The sequence below is a fragment of the Brachyhypopomus gauderio genome, unplaced genomic scaffold (assembly GCF_052324685.1).
Source record: "Brachyhypopomus gauderio isolate BG-103 unplaced genomic scaffold, BGAUD_0.2 sc859, whole genome shotgun sequence".
Lineage (NCBI taxonomy): Eukaryota > Metazoa > Chordata > Actinopteri > Gymnotiformes > Hypopomidae > Brachyhypopomus > Brachyhypopomus gauderio.
Genome location: NW_027507679.1, coordinates 1 through 21,123, shown reverse-complemented (window position 1 = coordinate 21,123; position 21,123 = coordinate 1). Strand labels below are relative to the sequence as shown.

At 43.3% G+C, this 21,123-nt stretch overlaps 1 protein-coding gene and 1 pseudogene across 1 annotated transcript; both read right to left on the bottom strand.

Moving 5' to 3' along the window:
• Positions 1-1,635: 1,635 nt before the first annotated feature.
• On the bottom strand, positions 1,636-8,835 carry LOC143508250 (uncharacterized; the record flags this gene model as incomplete). The annotated part of the gene is made up of 2 exons (XM_076996734.1): positions 6,377-8,835; positions 1,636-4,083 (listed from the first exon to the last, which is right to left on the bottom strand). Coding segments are annotated over exons 1-2 (4,854 nt in total), but the record flags the coding sequence as incomplete, so codon positions are not given.
• Positions 8,836-11,225: 2,390 nt separating this feature from the next.
• Positions 11,226-21,112, bottom strand: LOC143508251 (protocadherin gamma-A10 pseudogene; annotated as a pseudogene).
• Between the last annotated feature and the right edge of the window lie 11 nt (positions 21,113-21,123).

The window sequence follows — 21,123 nt, the reverse complement described above, 5'->3', positions numbered from 1 at the left end:
GACATTTCCGATAACAGACTGGCGCTTCGTTTCCTCTTCAACCGAGTAACTCAAATCTGCACGAGCAGTGCAAATAAAAAACCAAACAAAGAACCAAGGAAATATTGTCGAAAGAAAAGAAGTAATATCCATTTTCTTGACTGTGAAAAAGTCTGACGAGTGACGAGCATAAGCGCGTGAACGTCATGTATTCCAGTCCCGTGCACAGTTGGGAGCGTTTTTCAGCAGTGGTTGTCTGCTTCGGGATTTTAGATAATGTATCACGCTAGTGGAAATGAGCTTTAATTTTACTCTGTTGGTGAACAGCGACCCTTTGAGTATTTTTAGTATATTGCAATTTTGAATTATTCTTACCTGTACTTCACCTTTTAGAGAAATGAGTTGGGAAAATAAAATCAAATGTGTACGGTGTGTAATAGTATAATTCTGTAGAATCTTTGAGGGAATTTTACAGGATATGAAGGATTAATCCGGTGAATTAACCACAGTTTTGTGTACAGACGCTATTCAGTACTGTGGATCTGACATTATTTCAAAAATAGAAAACAAAAAAACTAGTAGAAAACCACAAACCTAAAAAGATAAAATAAAATCAGTCCTCACCCCACTGCAATATCAGATGTTCAGTCAAAGTCTATAGAATGAATCTAGTTGTTATCCCATGATATGTCAGGACTGTCACTGCACTGTCACTAATGGCTAACACAGCAAAAGGTATTTATTTAAAACCTCTGCACAAAAGAAACACTATTATTAAGTTTTTAAAGCATTTTACCAATAGAACAAGCAGAAAATAGATGTGGACCTCACGAGTGACACAGTGTTAAAGCTTCTGTAATACTAAAGAGTTTCTTTGTTGAAGTCACTGGTGCGTGAGCCTGTTGTCAGATATGTGTCATCATCAAACAGCAGTCTGGGCTTTCTCCTGTGACAAAACCTCATACAGCAATGCCAAGGTTTGTTCATAAAGTGCAGTGTCATAGAACTACTCCACAGTAACATCATGAACAGCAGTGGAGATTCTGTCCTACAACATGCTGTAGCACAAAACCACTGAAAGAAATCAAAGGAAGACAAGCGAGAAGTGAATAGAGCTCCACCACACATGGCGAGTTACTGACCTAAACAACACAAAGTCTAAAGAGCTTAATGTCTGTCTACAACACACCAAAACAGATGGATACATGAACATAAACAAAGTCAAGTGCTTTCTGGCACGTGGAGGGATGTAATCAAAGTAGAGTCGCTGTCCACAGCTTTAGTGCTGAACAGTGATGAAAATATATTAATGATCAATGAAAAGGAACATAAAATGTCAGTTATCTTAAGAATAGTGCTACAAGGTGTCAAGTATTCACTTCATATACTCACTCAAGAACATGTAACCTCATACTGAATAATGCAAAACAGGAGATCTGTCATTGCACAGATAAAACTATACAAAAACTTCAAAATATTCACACTGTCCGTCCTAAATTAAACATATTTTAATGCAACCATAACAACATAATTTTTTTTTTTGCTTGAAAGAATCTAGGGTTTTTTTTTTCTAAATATTATTAGGTAATTAGAAATTTACTGCTAAGCCATCTTGTTAGAATATAAAAGTTTATTTCAACCCCACTGCTGTGATACCTGGATGAAACCATAGCATATTCTTACCTCATCATCAGCTGTATTACTCTGACCAATCATACTCGCAGTAAAAGGATCATCTTGGTCCAGTTTCAAAATCCCACTAGCAGGAAGTGTGTTGTCATTATAAGATGTGATGAACTTGAAGTCACTGGTGCGTGAGCCTGTTGTCAGATATGTGTCATAATTGTAAGAACTGCGGAGAGTTCCAGCTCCCTCCACCTCTGCATAGTTGGGAGGGAGATACGCACTGGGAATGGTGATTGCTCCATCAAACAACAGTCTGGGCTTTCTCCTGTGACAAAACCTCACAGCCATCATCAGAATGATGAACGTCAGGAAGAAGGTGGACACAGAAACCAGTGCGATGATCAAATACGATGTTAGTTTGGAGTTGCTCTCCTCATATGTCATGTCTTTAAGTTCAGGAACTTCAGCCAGGTTGTCAGAAATAAGTAAATATACAGAGCAGGTAGCAGAGAGAGGGGGCTGTCCATTATCTTTCACTGAGATAATGAGGTTCTGCTTCATGCTGTCAGATTCAGTAATGTCCCTCAGTGCTCTGATCTCTCCACTATGGAGACCAATGGAGAAAAGTCCTGGATCAGTAGACTTCACAATCTGATATGACAGCCACGCGTTCTGTCCAGAGTCAGCATCCACAGCGATCACCTTGGAGACCAGAGAGCCTGAGAGAGCAGCTTTAGGGACCATCTCAGTCATTAAAGACTTTCCCTCTGGAGCAGGGTATAATATCTGTGGAGAGTTATCATTCTCATCTGTTATGAACACACTCACAGTCACGTTGCTGCTGAGTGGAGGAGAGCCATTGTCTCTGGCTACAACCTGGACATTGAAGTTTCTGAACTGCTCATAGTCAAATGACCTCACAGCATGGATCACCCCCGTATCTGCATTAATGGATATAAATGAGGACACTGGGACACCGTTGACCTCACTGGGCACCAGAGAATACAGTACTGTGCCATTCTGCCTCCAGTCTGGGTCTCCTGCACTAACAGAACACACAGAGGTGCCTGGTTTGTTATTCTCAGGTATATAAGCACCATAGTCTAGCTTTTCAAATACAGGCGAGTTGTCATTGATGTCAGAAACTGATAGTTGAATAGTTTTGAATGAAGACAACGCTGGTGTTCCCTCGTCTATTGCCGTGATAGTTACATTAAAATCTGAAACTTTTTCACGATCCACCTCAGTTGTTGTTACTATAGAATAATAATTCTTAATTGACGGATTTAATTTAAAAGGAACATTTTCTTGAATGAAACAACGGACCTGACGATTTTGTCCAGAGTCTTTGTCCTGAACGTTGATGATGCCCACCTCTGTCCCGGGCAGGACGTTTTCAGGAAATGGGTTGATAAGCGACGTAACGACAATCTTGGGGCTGTTGTCGTTCGCGTCAGTGACGTCTACAACAACTTTTGCATCAGAGGCCGATCCCAACCCGTCTTTTGCCTGTACGCGCATTTCATAATAAGACTCTTCCTCGAAATCTACCGGACCGATCACCTTTAATTCCCCATTGCGCTTGTCTAGTGAAAAGATTCTAGCAGCTTTATCGGACAGTCGACTAAACTCGTAAGTTACTTCTCCGTTTTCACCCGCGTCTGCATCTGTCGCCTTCACCTTTACTACGATCGTACCTATAGGAGCATTTTCTTGTAGATTTACTTTGTAGACAGGTTGATTAAACACGGGAGAATTATCGTTAGCATCCAGCACAGTAACATGTATAACGGCGGTGCCTGACCTTAGCGGATCACCACCATCTGTGGCAGATACGAACAATGTAATCTCCTGCTGTTTCTCGCGATCGAGTTCTTTATCGAGCACTAACTCAGCGTACTTTCCTCCGTCTGAATTTGTACCGACATTTAAAGAGAAATGACCGTTTCTTCCAAGAGAATATCCCTGAACTGCGTTTTGACCCAAATCTGCATCGTGAGCTTCTCCCAAGAAATAGGAGGTCCCTTTAACTGCTGATTCCTGAATTTCGAGTTTAATTTTATCGGAGGAAAACTGTGGTGCATTATCATTTACATCCTGAATTTGGACAACAACGCTATGCAGCTCTAACGGCCGCTCGAGGACAAGTTCATATTTAAGAAGGCACGTCTGTCGCGAGCCGCAGAGCTCTTCTCTGTCTGCGGGTTCCGAAACAATAAGGGCTCCAGTCCGTGCATCTAGCTCACTGAAACGTTTACTGACGCCGTCTGCATCCAAACGGGCATTCCTGTACACAAGTGTCTTAGCGTCCATTCGCAGGTCCTTGGCTAGGTTCCCCACAATAAATCCTCGTTTCATCTCCTCAGGAATTGAGTAGCTTAGATCACTAATAGCGAGATGGAACGCGAGAACGAGAATAAAACAAAGAAGTGATCTCGACAATCCTGTCATCTTTCGTTCTTTAAAGTGCCCTTTGCAACGCAGTTATATAAAATCCGTAAATTTTGTTCAAGTTAAGCGAGTATTTCGCACGTTTGCTCTGCATACACATTTCCCTGTAAAATGCTGCCGAATGTTCACGTCTCTTTGTCGCAGTAGTGGATGGGTGGATTTTTCAGCGAATACAGCTGATAAATAGCGACCCTGTGTGTATTTACACGGAACTGCCACTGTCGTACCAAAAGGCACCATCAGAGCAACGATTCATATAACTATCGTCATTTTTGCTATTTCTTCTGGACAATTGTAATTACTTTATTAATTCCTTCACAAGCACCTTTATCTTATAGCCTCTAAAACCAAATCACACAAACACAGCTTCAAATCTCCTAGCACCTATCTCTACAGACCTTATATACACCTATCTCTTCTGACCTTATATACACCTATCTCTACTGACCTTATATACACCTATCTCTTCTGACCTTATATACACCTGCCACTCCTGTTAACTCCTCAGCCACCAAGTCTGAGATTCCACCTTTGTCCTTTCACCCTCTTTTTCAACTGCATCCTCAAATAGGATTGTTAACTCTGTAGAAGTAAACCATCAGTTTAATCTTAGACTACAATACCATATATGACCTCAGGATAGTTAAATAGTTAAAGCAATACACTGTATGATCCAAAGTTTTTTTTTTTTTTTACCTATATCAGTTACTAATTTCCGATATTTATAGCTGATGCTCAGTGTCCGGTACACTGTACCTTAAACAGATTTATCTGCTCTATTTGTATCTGTACAACACAAATAATGAACCTGTAAGTGCACATTATCAAACATGCTAATCAGCTCTTGAATGTCTCAATGTACATAATTTTCCAAGACAAATCTTACATGCTGATAAAACATGCTACCATATTCCAACCCCTGCCCATTATTTACAACAACAGTGTTCTCTATCTCACTCTCCAAGACTTTGCAGATTTGAAAGGACATCTGAGTTGCTCCAAGTAAGAATTGTATCATTCACGCCCATTGCCAACAAATCTTGCCTGGTGATTCTCCACTTGTTTTCACTATTGAAACCATTGGCCCCTTTTTGCCTGCGGAGCTGCTGTTGGACACTGTGCTTCCTCTAGTAGCTGATCCTCTGACCTTTGGTGATGTTCCCTTCTCAAGCACTTCACACAAGTCATCTCACTCCAGCCCAGATCTTCGTTGTGCTCCAGTGCACACTTACTTAACTGTGGATTCCATGTTTTCAATACTATTGGGACGCAATTTCATCACCATGGCCTTAGTCATTAACAAAATCTCTTGTAGCGACTTACCTTAGCACATGCACATTACTGAACAATATTTGTCAGTAACTCTAGCACCCCTGTCTCAGACCAGGCCACATGACTTAATCAACATGGAACCCCTAGACCATCATTTACTGTCTCTCTACTCCAGTCATCAAGACCTCATAAACCATCACTGGCCATCTAATATGAAGGAAGTCATACTGGAGTCAACATGATTTCATTTTTTCTTGTAAAAATGATTTCTCAATGCTAGTGAGGGCTGACACACTTCAAATTAGAGCAGTGGGGAAGGTTGCAATGACAGTATGAGACATGAACTCTCCAAATGGCAAAAATAACAAGTGACCATAAAACTACCATAATCCAAAAAGGTATCACCAAAAAAAAGTAGCATATCATAGTTATTCATATAATAGAATTAACAATTCTGGGGAGTATTGAAATAGATCTCATGTGTGCTTACCACCTTTAACTCTTATGCTGCATTAGTGCCAGGGAAAATACAACTAAAATGATGATTGATGATGATAATAAATCAAACATGAAACAATGTATAGTATGAACAGAGTTCTCAGTCAGATACCTAAGAATGTTACGTTTCATGTTGTTAAATGGCCTCTACATATGAGATGCAACAAACTTGAAGACATTGGTGTGTGAGCCTGTTGTCAGATAGCTAAAAAAAATTGAAAGAACTGTACAAGATTTCTAAAATATATAAAAATAATCTTTGTTCCCAATTATTAGGTCCCAAAATAATACTGAACAATGACCAGCCACAGAAGTGCATACACAGCAACACCTCCCACAGAAACCCTTCACAAATGTCTATCACAATAAAACAGGCAAATTCTGACTTTTAAATTGAGAACATGCAAAATGTTAGAATCAACAAAATATTTCATAGAAATGAAAACAAGTAAAGAAAAGACTGAATCCACTAATAGGTACACTAAAGTTATGTTTATGCTTCCCAAACACACGGAAAACAGCAAATGTACACGCTATAGCAAGGGCTTACCTCTGGATCTGATGAACCAACAATGAAAGAATTATCTTCAAATGGATCATTCTGATTTTGAATCCTGTTGAGAGTCTGAGCTGAGGGCAGCGTGTTGTCATTATAAGATGTGATGAACTTAAAGTCACTGGTGCGTGAGCCTGTTGTCAGATACGTGTCATAATTGTAAGAACTGCGGAGAGTTCCAGCTCCCTCCACCTCTGCATAGTTGGGAGGGAGATATGCACTGGGAATGGTGACTGCTCCATCAAACAACAGTCTGGGCTTTCTCCTGTGACAAAACCTCACAGCCACCATCAGAATGATGAATGTCAGGAAGAAGGTGGACACAGAAACCAGTGCGATAATCAAATACGATGTTAGTTTGGAGTTGCTCTCCTCATATGTCATGTCTTTAAGTTCAGGAACTTCAGCCAGGTTGTCAGAAATAAGTAAATACACAGAGCAGGTAGCAGAGAGAGGGGGCTGTCCATTATCTTTCACTGAGATAATGAGGTTCTGCTTCATGCTGTCAGATTCAGTAATGTCCCTCAGTGCTCTGATCTCTCCACTATGGAGACCAATGGAGAAAAGTCCTGGATCAGTAGACTTCACAATCTGATACGACAGCCACGCGTTCTGTCCAGAGTCAGCATCCACAGCGATCACCTTGGAGACCAGAGAGCCTGAGAGAGCAGCTTTAGGGACCATCTCAGTCATTAAAGACTTTCCCTCTGCAGCAGGGTATAATATCTGTGGAGAGTTATCATTCTCGTCTGTTATGAACACACTCACAGTCACGTTGCTGCTGAGTGGAGGAGAGCCATTGTCTCTGGCTACAACCTGGACTTTGAAGTTTCTGAACTGCTCATAGTCAAATGACCTCACAGCATGGATCACCCCCGTATCTGCATTAATGGATATAAATGAGGACACTGGGACACCGTTGACCTCACTGGGCACCAGAGAATACAGTACTGTGCCATTCTGCCTCCAGTCTGGGTCTCCTGCACTAACAGAACACACAGAGGTTCCTGGTTTGTTGTTTTCTATCACATAAGTACTGTAGGACTGTTCTCCAAATACAGGGGCGTTGTCATTTACGTCTGATACTGTAAAATGAATTGTCTTGGAGGAGGATAATGGAGGAGATCCTCCATCAGTGGCAGTGATAGTTATATTGTAATCAGACTCTCTCTCTCGATCCAGCAGATTTGTTGTTACCAGAGAGAAATAGTTTTTAATGGATGGGTTCAATTTAAAAGGAACATTTTGCTGAATGGAGCATCTGATCTGTCGATTATCTCCCGAGTCTTTATCCTGAACATTAATAATGGCCACTTCAGTGCCCACAATGGTGTTCTCAGGTACAGGATTGTTCAGAGATGTAATTATGGGTTTAGGGGCATTATCATTTACATCAGTGATATCTATAATGACACTGGCAGTGGATACTAAACCAGATCCATCTTTGGCCTGCATTCCAATTTCATAGTATGTTTCTTTTTCATAATCAATGTCTCCAATTACCTTAATTTGTCCAGTATGTTTATCAACCGTGAATAAATGTGCTGCATTATCATCAATGCGACTGAATTCATAAGTTACTGCTCTATTCGCTCCTTCATCAGCGTCTGATGCGCTCACAGTAACTACTTCTGTACCTAACGGTGCGTTTTCAGCCAAAGCGACTTTATATACCGCCTGAGTAAATACCGGAACATTATCGTTAGCGTCCAGCACAGTGACGTGTATAATAGCAGACCCTGATCTCTGAGGAGTCCCTCCATCAACTGCGGTAAGAACCAAATCAATTTGCTTCTGTTCTTCACGATCCAGCTCTTTATCTAATACAAGTTCAGCATATTTTCTTCTGTTCTTATTATCGTGTACAGACAATACAAACTGGTCGTTCTTCTGTAGTGAATAGTCCTTAACGCCGTTATGTCCGATATCAGAATCATGCGCTTCATCCAATCGGAAGCGCTGCCCTTTTAACGCGGACTCCTGAATTTCGATCGTAATGCGCTCGTTAAGGAATTTTGGGGCATTATCATTAATGTCCTCAATATTCAATGAAATACGGTGAACCTCTAGAGGATTTGCCAACACAAGCTCATAATTCAACATGCAAGTCATTCTAGAGCCACAAAGCATCTCTCTGTCGATTGTGTCTGCTACGATCAAATCTCCAGTACTCAGGTTAATGTCAGTATACCGTTTACCGCTGTCCTCCGTGTTTATTCGGGCCTTACGTGCTGATAATCGCTGAGCATCGACTCCAAGATCTTTAGCAATATTTCCGATCACATACTGCCGTTTGGTTTCCTCTGGAACTGTATAGCTCAGATCTCCTCGGGCGGTACGCAAATCACAGAAAAAAACGTTAAGAGCAGAGAAGATAACGGAGCTGAAATCTTCATACATCCCATATTGTCAGATTTGAAATGCTGACCTCTCGATTAATTCCACTTAACGTTGTTAATAGCGTCTCTCAATATTTTACACAATAAAGTATTCGCGTGATAAAAAGCCAGACTACTCCATTTTGTCTCGCGATTGGTTTTGCACTCATAGAAATGTGCAGCCGAATATTTAAGAGATGGGCGGAAACCTGTGGGAGATACGCTGAAGTGATTGTGAACAGCGACGCTCTGAGTGTTTTAAGTTTACTACAAGTACCGCAAGTCTAGTTCGTCAAAAGACTTAAGCGAGACAAACATGTTCTTTAAACAAAAAATAATAATTTCACTGGATTGTGAACTTAATTAGAACACTTAATAAGAACATCAACTGCTATTCATGACAAAGTGCAGAGGTCATCAGAATGATTAACGGAGATTACCGCATTTATGTATATCTATACTTACAGTATGAGCGTTGTGAACGTTTACGGTGACCGCTTCAGTAAGAGCATACAGACGCTAGTGGAACATTGCTGTTCAATTAATATCAATAAAGGGAATTAATGACTATATTTATTGCTGATTTATGACGTCACAAACCATTGAACAAAGTAATAACCGACGAACAAAGAACAATTGCAAATCTCTAAAGATGTAGTTTAAATCACGGTGATGAAATTCGACTCTGTAGAATGTAACACAAAAACAAGAATCGCAGAGAACCACGTTGTAATGTACAGTTCATGGAAGCAAGTGTTTACGGTTTAATGTTTGTGCAAAATGTGACGTTTCATCTTCAGTGGCCTTACAGTACTATATTGTTGTGTTTGCATATCTATTTACAATAGTAATGATGTGTAACGCTATATACGGTCATGTAATACCCCTCCCCTCCTGTAGGGGGTGAGAAAAAGATAGCGAGAGAAGGGTCCGTGGTGTGGTCGGAATGATGGAAGAATAAAAAAGTTAGTAGACTGGAAACTTGATCTCGAATTTATTTGATACCCAAACATAACAAATTGGCGACGAGGATGAGCGCTTCGGTGCCCAGCCCGCTGCCGTTTCTTTCTCACGTGGGTGAGCCGCCGATACCGTTCGTTACATGGCGGAAAATGTTTGATAACTACATGCTAGTTATAAACGCTACCGGAGATGCATGGCCGGATGCGAGACGACGTGCCGTTTTGCTTCATTGTTTGGGTTCTGAGGGACAACGGTTGTTCTACACTTTGCCGGAACAAGGTACGACTTTTGATGAAGCTATGGCTGCGCTTGAGAAACACTTTGTGCCGAAAGTTAACGTGGTTGCTTGCAGACACACGTTCAGACAACGTGTGCAACGGGCTGAGGAAACCGTGTCTCAGTATGTTGCAGCGCTGCAAGCGTTAGCAGCACCATGTTCGTTTGGGCAAATGGAGAGTGAGATGATAAGAGACCAGTTAATCTCTAACGCTTATCTCAGTACGGTAAGAGACAAGTTATTACTGGAGGATGATCTCACACTGGACAAAGCTCAAACGATCGCGTGCCAGATAGAGTCAGCAACGAAAGATGCTACATTGCTCTCATCGGCGAAACCAGTCACTACTGCATTAGTACAGGCTGTGGGTGCTACACAGGCTTGTTCTAGAAGGAAGCAAGGACTATGTTCAGGGAAATCCCTACCACGGAAACAGCAAGACCACAGAAAAAATACAAAAACTGACCATCAGCCACGTAAATGCTTCAGATGTGGATCGGGTAGGCACCTGGCGAATGACAAAAACTGTCCAGCTGCTTTAGTAAAATGCAACAACTGCGGGAAAAAGGGACATTTCGCCAAGGTCTGTAAATCTGCTGTACACGAAGTGAGGGAGGTGGTCATTCCAGAGCTAGCTGTGCTCTATGTAGGTGATGTTAAACATGTGGCAGCAACATATAATAAGATCACATGCACTGCTAATATAGAAGCACCTTCAGGAAACTCCCATGCTCTAACATTAATTGTTGATACTGGAGCTTCTGTGTCAATTCTTCCAGAAAGCTTATACAAACAGTACTTTGCTAATTGCACGCTCAAGGAACCTGAAGTGAAATTACTCACTTACGCTAGACAGGAGTTACCAGTGATTGGCTGTCTACCAGCTGTAGTTGACATCAAAGGTCAAAATCACAAAATTTCAACTTCATTCTACATTGTGAAAAGTGGATCACCATTATTAGGCTTAGATCTAATCAAAGCACTAAATGTCAACATTGTTGGGGGCAAAGTTGAGGATATTGAAGACCACATTGTGAATACGCCACCGGTGGCCAAGCGAAAATCTACAGTATATAATCTTGACTCTGCCCCGTCTTCCACATTTGAATGTGTGAGAGGCTTCATCCACAAGGTACAAGTGGACAAATCAGTGCAACCTGTCAGCCAAAAGTTAAGGCGTTTACCACTGAGTGTACGCAAAGAGGTGTCGGTAGAGATAAAACGATTACTTCAAGAGGGCATAATTGAACGCATAGATGCATCTGAATGGGTGAGTCCCCTTGTGGTCGCAAGGAAACGGAAAGGGGGTCTCCGACTCTGCGTTGACCTACGCGAACCAAATAAAAGTGTGATTATGGACTGTTACCCTCTTCCTCATATGGAGGATTTATTTGCTGAACTGGCAGGTGCTACATATTACAGCCAGATTGATCTGAGTTCAGCTTACCATCAGCTACCTCTACACCTCGAAAGCCGCAAGCTAACTGCTTTCATAACACATGATGGACTATTCCAATTTACACGTGTTCCTTTTGGCCTGGCATCAGCTCCATCTGCTTTTCAAAAAATGATGGAAACAATCCTGAAGGATCTTCCAGGTGTACAGAACTATCTAGATGATATTATAGTCTATGGCTCTTCAAAGGAAGTTCATGATGGGAATCTCAAAAATGCTGGCCTTCGGATTAATTCTGACAAAAGCTCGTTTAGTCAAACAAGCATTACGTTCCTAGGACACGTCATTTCTAAAGAGGGTTTACGCCCAAGTTCAGACCATCTAACTGATGCTCCGGTTCCCAAAGACATGGCAGCACTACGTTCCTTCCTGGGTTTAACATCCTGGTTCAGTAGATTTCTGTCTAATTATGCTACTCTAGTGGAACCACTGCGAGAGCTCGTCAGGGCAAACACACAAGCCGGGCTACAGTGGAATGAGGAAGCAGAGGAAAGCTTCAACAATCTGAAATCAATGCTTCTGAAAAGTCCTGCATTTTCCATCTACAACCCCAAATTACCAACTTTCGTTACCACAGATGCCTCAGATTAAGGCTTAGGAGCTGTGCTAACGCAGCTGCATAACGATAGTAGTGAACGCATTGTTGCATTTGCTTCACGCACATTGTCGACTGCGGAGAGGAAGTACTCCACCACTGAAAAAGAGGCTCTAGCTTGTGTCTGGGCAGTGGAGCGATGGAGAACTTATGTGTGGGGACAGAGGTTCACGTTACGTACCGACCACCAAGCTCTTACAACTCTCCTCAATACCAAAGGTATGAATAGGGCTGGTATGAGGATTGCAAGATGGTCAGCAAGACTCATGTGTTTTCAGTACGATGTGCAGTACCGCCCTGGTAGCCTCAATGTCATGGCTGATGCTCTCTCACGTGTTCCTCTCAATCACTCCAGCATAGACGAGGAGTTGGAACACGATTTATTCACAGAGATAGCAGAGATCTCACCACTCCTAGCGGCACTTTCACTGGCTGACTTCAAGGCAGAATGTGAAGATTGTCCTGAATTATCACAAGTACGGAAGGTCATTCACTCAAGATGGCCAAAAGTGAAAAAGGCTCTTCCTAGTGAGCTACAGCCATACTTCTTGGTGCGACATGAACTGGCTGTGGACACGCCATTGATCTTTCGAGGTACACGCCTGGTTGTACCTAAAGCCCTCAGAGACAGAATTGTGCACTTGGCGCACGAAGGTCATCAAGGGGTTGTTCGCACAAAGCAGCGCCTTAGAGAACTTTACTGGTGGCCGCGCATGGATGGACTAATACATGAGGTCATTTCGTCTTGCACAGTTTGTCAGTCATGTGACAAAACAGCCCATGCTGCTCCTGCACCAATGCAGCCTGTTGAATTTCCAGAAGGCCCGTTCCAGCATGTGGCTGTCGATATCGTGGGTCCGTTTGAACGTGGGGCTAATGACTGTAGATTTGCTATCACCCTGGTAGATTATTTCAGTAAATGGCCAGAAGTAGGTTTTTCGACAAATGCAAATACTGACACTGTCATTGCATTCCTGACTTCTATTTTTGCACGTGAAGGAAACCCTTGTGTCATTACTACAGACAATGGTTCACAGTTCGCGTCCTCTGTTTTTGCTGAGTTTTTGAGAGAACGGAACATCAAACACATTAGAGCAAGTGTTTACCATCCGCAGGCCAACGGTTCTGTGGAACGCTTTAACAGAGTTCTCAAGGACTGTATTCAAGCGGCGCAGATAACCCAACTACCATGGAAGCCTGCAGTGACTAACATGCTCCACAATTACCGAGCCACAGCTCATGCGACGACTGGTCAATCTCCTTTTCAACTTCTGAGAGGCAGGCCCATGCGAACGAAATTACACGTCCTACCACCAGCGGTAGATGAAGAGAGGTATGCTCGGGTCGCTGCCAGGGTGGCCTTACGACAGTCCAAGAGTAAGCGTTACACTGACAAGAGAAGAGGTGCACGACCTCCGAACCTCAAAGTGGGCGACAAGGTGCGAGTACGGAAGCCTTTTCATGTGGGAAAAGGAGAGCGGCAATACACTGAGCCCTTGTCTGTGCAACAGCAGACTGGATTAAGCACTTTTATACTGAGTGATGGTAGACGGTGGAATGCTTCACGTCTTTCTCGCTGCCCCGAGAACGCGGTGAGGTCATCAGAAGATGCTATAACGGAAGAAACTGTTACAGAGACTCTGAAAAGAGACAACACTCAGAGAGTGAGACAACCACCAACTTGGACTAAAGACTATGTGCTGACATAGTACCATTAAGAAGATATGTAAAGGGTGTAGGCGGATCGCTGCCCTGAAAAAAAAAGAGTTTGTCATTACTAAAAGCTTTAGTGAATGTTTCTGAATATGCTTATTGATAGGTTCAGTTATAACCGTTCTTATAGTGTATTAACATTCTTCAGTGAGTGGGTTCTACAAGAGCTATTTGTTCACAGTTATTACTTTGATTGTACAAGCCAGGAAAAGTTATGCCTGAGGTTTTCATGTTCTATGCAGTAGGTCATTACGGGAACGAAGCTCATAATGACATGGTAAATCTTTTATGAGTAACAGGGGAGATGTTGTGTTTGCATATCTATTTACAATAGTAATGATGTGTAATGCTATATACGGTCATGTAATACCCCTCCCCTCCTGTAGGGGGTGAGAAAAAGTTAGCGAGAGAAGGGTCCGTGGTGTGGTCGGAATGATGGAAGAATAAAAAAGTTAGTAGACTGGAAACTTGATCTCGAATTTATTTGATACCCAAACATAACATATATGTCCTCAAAAGAATAGATGGATCAGACCAGGGGTGCTCATTACGTCGATCGCGATCGACCGGTCGATCGCGAAGGAAGTGTCGGTCGATCGCGAAGGAATGTGCGTAGATCGCGTCACATAAAATAGTAGTAGATGAATCGCACATCTGCACTGACGGTTGTATTTTGATTGACATTCACGGTAGCCAATCTGCAATACACTCAACAAATTACGTTCGCCGCCACCCCGGTAGATCTTTCTGACTTGGTCATCTTATAAGTAGCTCGCAAGCTGAAAACTGTGGGCACCCCTGGATCAGACCTTATAGTTTCAGCACCACGGAGAGCTCCCATTCCGACTTCATTTTGGCACTGCAGATTGCGTCAGATTTCACTTATTTTAAGAACTTGACAACGTCGACATTAATATACTCTGGTTTCTGTTTTTCTACCCAACATATTATGAAACGTGTAGCACATTAATAACAAATTATTTATTCATAACCTCTAAAATCTAATTTTAAAATTAACGTAAAAGAAACAACCAGTTGCAAGACTCTTACAGGAACATGTTTTTAAGCACATTGATAAAATTCAACAACTTGTAGAATGTAAAATTAATATAAAGAATCATAGAAAACTGAATTATCTGTAAATGTATTGTAAATGTATGTCCCATTGTTTAACATATGTGTAAAATATCGTTCCATACTGAGACAGTTCATTAGTTGTCTTAAAAAACTGTATATGTCTACAAGCAAAATAAATTGATTGTAACATATTATGGATTCTGTCAGGCTTCAGTTTTATAAACAGAACAACATTGTAAAAGCGTTTCCTGTTTTCTCATTCAAATATTTTATCCAATATATCGTAATAGCAGGGAACATGCACTTTCTGATTAGTGACATGTAAGAATAACCACCATCTACAGTTGTAAACGATCAAACAGCAAAACTTCTCTAAATTCTGTAGAAGTTTCCAATGTACTGCAGAACAAAATCATGTTCTAGTGAAAAACATGTGTCACTCATCAATGATCATATAGCAACAAATTGTCACGGAACAGCTCTGGACCCTTCCCTGTGGGCGTGTCATATCGTCGTCTGCGTGCGGTTATGTCCATGTTTGTACTTCCGTGGGTGTGGATTGTTTGTGAGTGTGTTCGTTTGTTACACCTGTGCCTTGTCTCGAGGTCACGTGGGTCTGTGTAACTCACCTATATAATGTGCATTCGCGCAGTGTCCTGTGCTCGTCTTTGTCTAAAGCTACGTGTCTGCGTGAGTGTGATTTAGTGCTGCTCGCGCTCCATCCGGAGCTTATACGTCTATTTGTAATAAAAGTTATATGTTCACCGTAATCGTCTTGGTGCCTGCCTCCTGTGACGGGCAGGGTGAGCGAAAATAAATGGAAGCGATCACGCCAAGTCTCAGGGAAATAGGATGGTTTAATATGTAAAGTGTGCAAACCAAAACCCGTGAACTGATCCGAATTAAGGATATAATAACCAGCAGTCAACCGGTACAAAGACAAGACATATATAGACGAACAAACGACCCTCAGGTGAGACGGATCGCGGGCTCCGCCCACCTGAGGGACGAACACAACGCCACACCCACAGGACAAGCTGCTGCTGTAGACGGGGGCGACCAGTAGGGGGCCGCCGTACCGTGACAGATCCCCCCTCCAAGCCGCACTCCCCTCCACCGGCTGTGCGGCCTACAGCAGCAGCACACAAAACAAAGGGGCAGGCAGGCAGGGACAAGGGACACACCCCCTGTAGTCCCGGAGCTGAAACACAAAACAAACACAGGTTAGCTCACCTACCTGGGTGGGACCCTGGACCGACTGGGCCGTCAACAAGACAAAACCACGCCCCGGTCGGTCACAGGGCCCTCACGCCCTAACCGGCCTTAAGCCGCATAGCCCCACAGGTGCGAGGACGGCGGGCCACGGCTCCGTGTCCGTCCGGGGTGTATGTGTGCAGGTTACCTCCCTGGGGCGTGGCTAAGTCACCTCCTGGACCTACCTCCTCCCGGAGCTGGCCCCTGCCTTCTGCTAGGGGCCACCCCAGCCTCCTGGGGAGTCAGCCCCAGCCGGAGCCTGACTTTACGAGGTGGACTCCTCCACCAAACCCAGGAGCGCCAGAGACCGAGGCCCAGAGCGCCCTTATCGCGGGCTGGGGAACAGCCCCCAAGGGCCTCCTGGTCACCCCGAGCAGGAGGGAGGGTCTCCATCTTCAGCAGGAGCTCTTCGGACCAGAGCCCTATCGTCCCCAAACATCCGGGGGCCCCAGCCCTCTAGGGAGGGGCTCTTTCCGACCGGGCTCCGGTCACCCCACGACATAAGGGGGCTCCTGCCAGTTGGAGACCCCCACAAGGTCCAGGACTGCCACGATCCACCGCCAGGGAGAAGCACCTGCACATAAAACACAAAATGCACACACACCCACTCACACCAACACAAAACACAGACGCGCACTGCCCTGATCCCCCTTACAATGGGGGAGGGGTCTCCGTCTTAGCAGGGGAGTTCCACCTGCTCAGGAGAACCCCCCACGTTCCTGGTCAGGGCCTCCCTTAGGAGCGACGCCCTCCGTGCCACTCCCCGTGGCACGGGACCATCACTGGTCCACCCCCACACACACACTCAAGGGGGAGGAGCATGTGTGGAATTACACACAACAGTTCACAAGCACGCTAGGACAAAAACACACAAAGACTAGACAAAAGCACGGTGGAAAACGGCAAACGGACAGGACACACACATGCGCGCTCTACACAAACAGTGGTGACGCGCCGCTCAAGTTCGCAGTCGCTCCCCACATAAAACACTAGACACACGGGGGAGCGAGGCGACCGTGACGAGCGGCGACAGCGTCACACACAACACATTCAACAATTAACACAAGCGAGCGACGCACAACGTTCCATACATCCGTTCACTGACACACACACACATGCACACACAAGTGACCACACAACACGAAGAGCCCGACCGGGGTCGATTGCCCTGGTCACCGCCGTGCTGCACACACACACAACGTTTCAGCACGGCGGGGCTCTTCAACAACAAACAAAACACCACGCAGACAAACACTTACCACGAGACATGACCACGAACGAAGGAAAAAGCAAAGGAGACTGGCGGCTTCCGAAGGTGGCTGGTTATTCTGTGACGGGCAGGGTGAGCGAAAATAAATGGAAGCGATCACGCCAAGTCTCAGGGAAATAGGATGGTTTAATATGTAAAGTGTGCAAACCAAAACCCGTGAACTGATCCGAATTAAGGATATAATAACCAGCAGTCAACCGGTACAAAGACAAGACATATATAGACGAACAAACGACCCTCAGGTGAGACGGATCGTGGGCTCCGCCCACCTGAGGGACGAACACAACGCCACACCCACAGGACAAGCTGCTGCTGTAGACGGGGGCGACCAGTAGGGGGCCGCCGTACCGTGACACCTCCTACACCTGGACGTTACACAAATAATATATTCAAGCTGCAATGAAAAATACACACCGTGTGTACACTACGGATGATTGGTGGAAACACTAAATGTTTAAATGAAAAATTCAAATTAACAAATATGTGAAATAAATGTAGTAATACTTCATATGTCCAAAGACATGCAGATCAGAAACACTGCACTTGTGCACTAAAAGGCACGAGGCTGATTGAAACATGGCAGTAAATGGTTAAAAGGTAGATTCAGGACTTTGTATTCATTAAAGACCCTCATTGCCCCAGCACATCACCACATTCCCACACAGTAAAAGGCTAGAAGTGCTAACAGTGCTGACAATGTTACCATGTGTACTTTAATCTGGGACGCATGACACAAACTAGCAAATAAGAAATTATGAGCCAATTAAATATAGTTGAAAACACAGGTCCAGTTTAAGAAAAACTGGTCTGAAATAACTACAACCATGAATGTACATCAAACACACTACCCTCAGACAGATCTACATGCTAGGACAACTCTATTCCCATTAACATTAATGATGGATTTAGCCAGGAACAATAATACAGTCATTCTAAATATACTGTATAACATGATATCAAATGAAGATAGAAACCAAGTTGACTGGTATTACATAAAACTGACTTGCTGGCATAATAGTCAGCAAAAATGAACAACAATCTGTCTTCTAGCTTTCTCAAATGATCAAGAGACATCAACTGAAAGCTGAGTGGGGCATAATGAAAGGGATTTAGAGAAAATGTATAGGCTAAAAATTAAACTGTGTATGGTCTATAAAAATCCATCAGCCAGTAGAGACAGAAGTCTTTTCTGAATCATGCCCAAACCCAACTGTGCATAAATATGAACTGCAGGCACAGAAACAAAGAACTACATTATCTCAAAAATTATTTGTGTTCCCAATCATTAGCAACCAAAATCATACTAAACAATGATCAGCCACAGTAGCAAAGTACAAACATAGCAACAGCTCCCACAGAAACACTCACAGAGTTCTCTCACAAGACACAGAGAAATTCAGTGTCACGACTATATTACCTAATAGATAATAGAAAATATTTTCATAATTGCACATCATGCAAATAAGGTAAATAAATAAAAACAAGTGGTGAAAGCCTTATTGCACTAAAGTTTACACTAAAGTTGCAGTTACACTTGTCAAACACGAAGACAACAGGGAATTCACTGTCTATAATTCAGCAAGGACTTACCTCTGGATCTGATGAACCAACAATGAAAGAATTCTCTTCAAATGGATCATTTTGATTTTGAATCCGGTTGAGAGTCTGAACTGAGGGCAGCGTGTTGTCATTATAAGATGTGACGAACTTGAAGTCACTGGTGCGTGAGCCTGTTGTCAGATACGTGTCATAATTGTAAGAACTGCGGAGAGTTCCAGCTCCCTCCACCTCAGCATAGTTGGGAGGGAGATACGCACTGGGAATGGTGACTGCTCCATCAAACAACAGTCTGGGCTTTCTCCTGTGACAAAACCTCACAGCCACCATCAGAATGATGAACGTCAGGAAGAAGGTGGACACAGAAACCAGTGCGATGATCAAATACGATGTTAGTTTGGAGTTGCTCTCCTCATAAGTCATGTCTTTAAGTTCAGGAACTTCAGCCAGGTTGTCAGAAATAAGTAAATATACAGAGCAGGTAGCAGAGAGAGGGGGCTGTCCATTATCTTTCACTGAGATAATGAGGTTCTGCTTCATGCTGTCAGATTCAGTAATGTCCCTCAGGGCTCTGATCTCTCCACTATGGAGACCAATGGAGAAAAGTCCTGGATCAGTAGACTTCACAATCTGATACGACAGCCACGCGTTCTGTCCAGAGTCAGCATCCACAGCGATCACCTTGGAGACCAGAGAGCCTGAGAGAGCAGCTTTAGGGACCATCTCAGTCATTAAAGACTTTCCCTCTGCAGCAGGGTATAATATCTGTGGAGAGTTATCATTCTCATCTGTTATGAACACACTCACAGTCACGTTACTGCTGAGTGGAGGAGAGCCATTGTCTCTGGCTACAACCTGGACATTGAAGTTTCTAAACTGCTCATAGTCAAATGACCTCACAGCATGGATCACCCCCGTATCTGCATTAATGGATATAAATGAGGACACTGGGACACCGTTGACCTCACTGGGCACCAGAGAATACAGTACTGTGCCATTCTGCCTCCAGTCTGGGTCTCCTGCACTAACAGAACACACAGAGGTGCCTGGTTTGTTGTTTTCTATCACATAAGCACTGTAGGATTGTTCTCCAAATACAGGGGCGTTGTCATTTACGTCCGATACTGTAAAATGAATTGTCTTGGAGGAGGATAATGGAGGAGATCCTCCATCAGTGGCAGTGATAGTTATATTGTAATCAGACTCTCTCTCTCGATCCAGCAGATTTGTTGTTACCAGAGAGAAATAGTTTTTAATTGATGGGTTCAATTTAAAAGGAACATTTTGTTGAATGGAGCATCTGATCTGTCGATTATCTCCTGAGTCTTTATCCTGGACATTAATAATGGCCACTTCAGTTCCCACAATGGCGTTCTCAGGTAAAGGATTGTTCAGAGATGTAGTAATGATTTTTGGAGCATTATCATTTACATCAATGATTTCTATAACAACATTCGCTGTGGATGCTAAACCAGATCCATCTTTTGCCTGCACTCTTATTTCGTAATATCTTTCCTCCTCGTAGTCGATAGGTCCGTTAACTTTAATTTGTCCAGTGAGTTTATCAATAGTGAATAATTGTGCTCCACTACCAGCAGTGCGACTGAATTCATAAGTTACTGCTCCATTCGCTCCTTCATCAGCGTCTGATGCGCTCACAGTAACTACTTCTGTACCCAACGGTGCGTTTTCAGCCAGAGCGACTTTATATACCGCCTGAGTAAATACCGGAACATTATCGTTAGCGTCCAGTACAGTGACGTGTATAATAGCAGACCCCGATCTCTGAGGAGTCCCTCCATCAACTGCGGTAAAAATCAAATTAATTTCCTTCTGTTCTTCACGATCCAGCTCTTTATTTAATACAAGTTCAGCATATTTGCCTCCGTTCTTGTTATCATGTACAGACAAAACAAAATGATCATTCTTCTGGAGCGAATAGCCTTTAATTCCGTTTTGATCGGTATCAGAATCGTGAGCTTCATCTAAAAGGAAGCGCTGCCCTTTTGAAGCGGATTCGCGAATTTCGAAAGTTATGCGCTCGTTTGAAAATTCTGGCGCATTATCATTAACATCGTCAATATTCAGTGAAATACGGTGAACCTCTAAAGGATTTGCCAACACAAGCTCATAATTCAACATGCAAGTCATTCTAGAACCACAAAGCCTCTCTCTGTCGATTGTGTCTGCTACGATCAAAT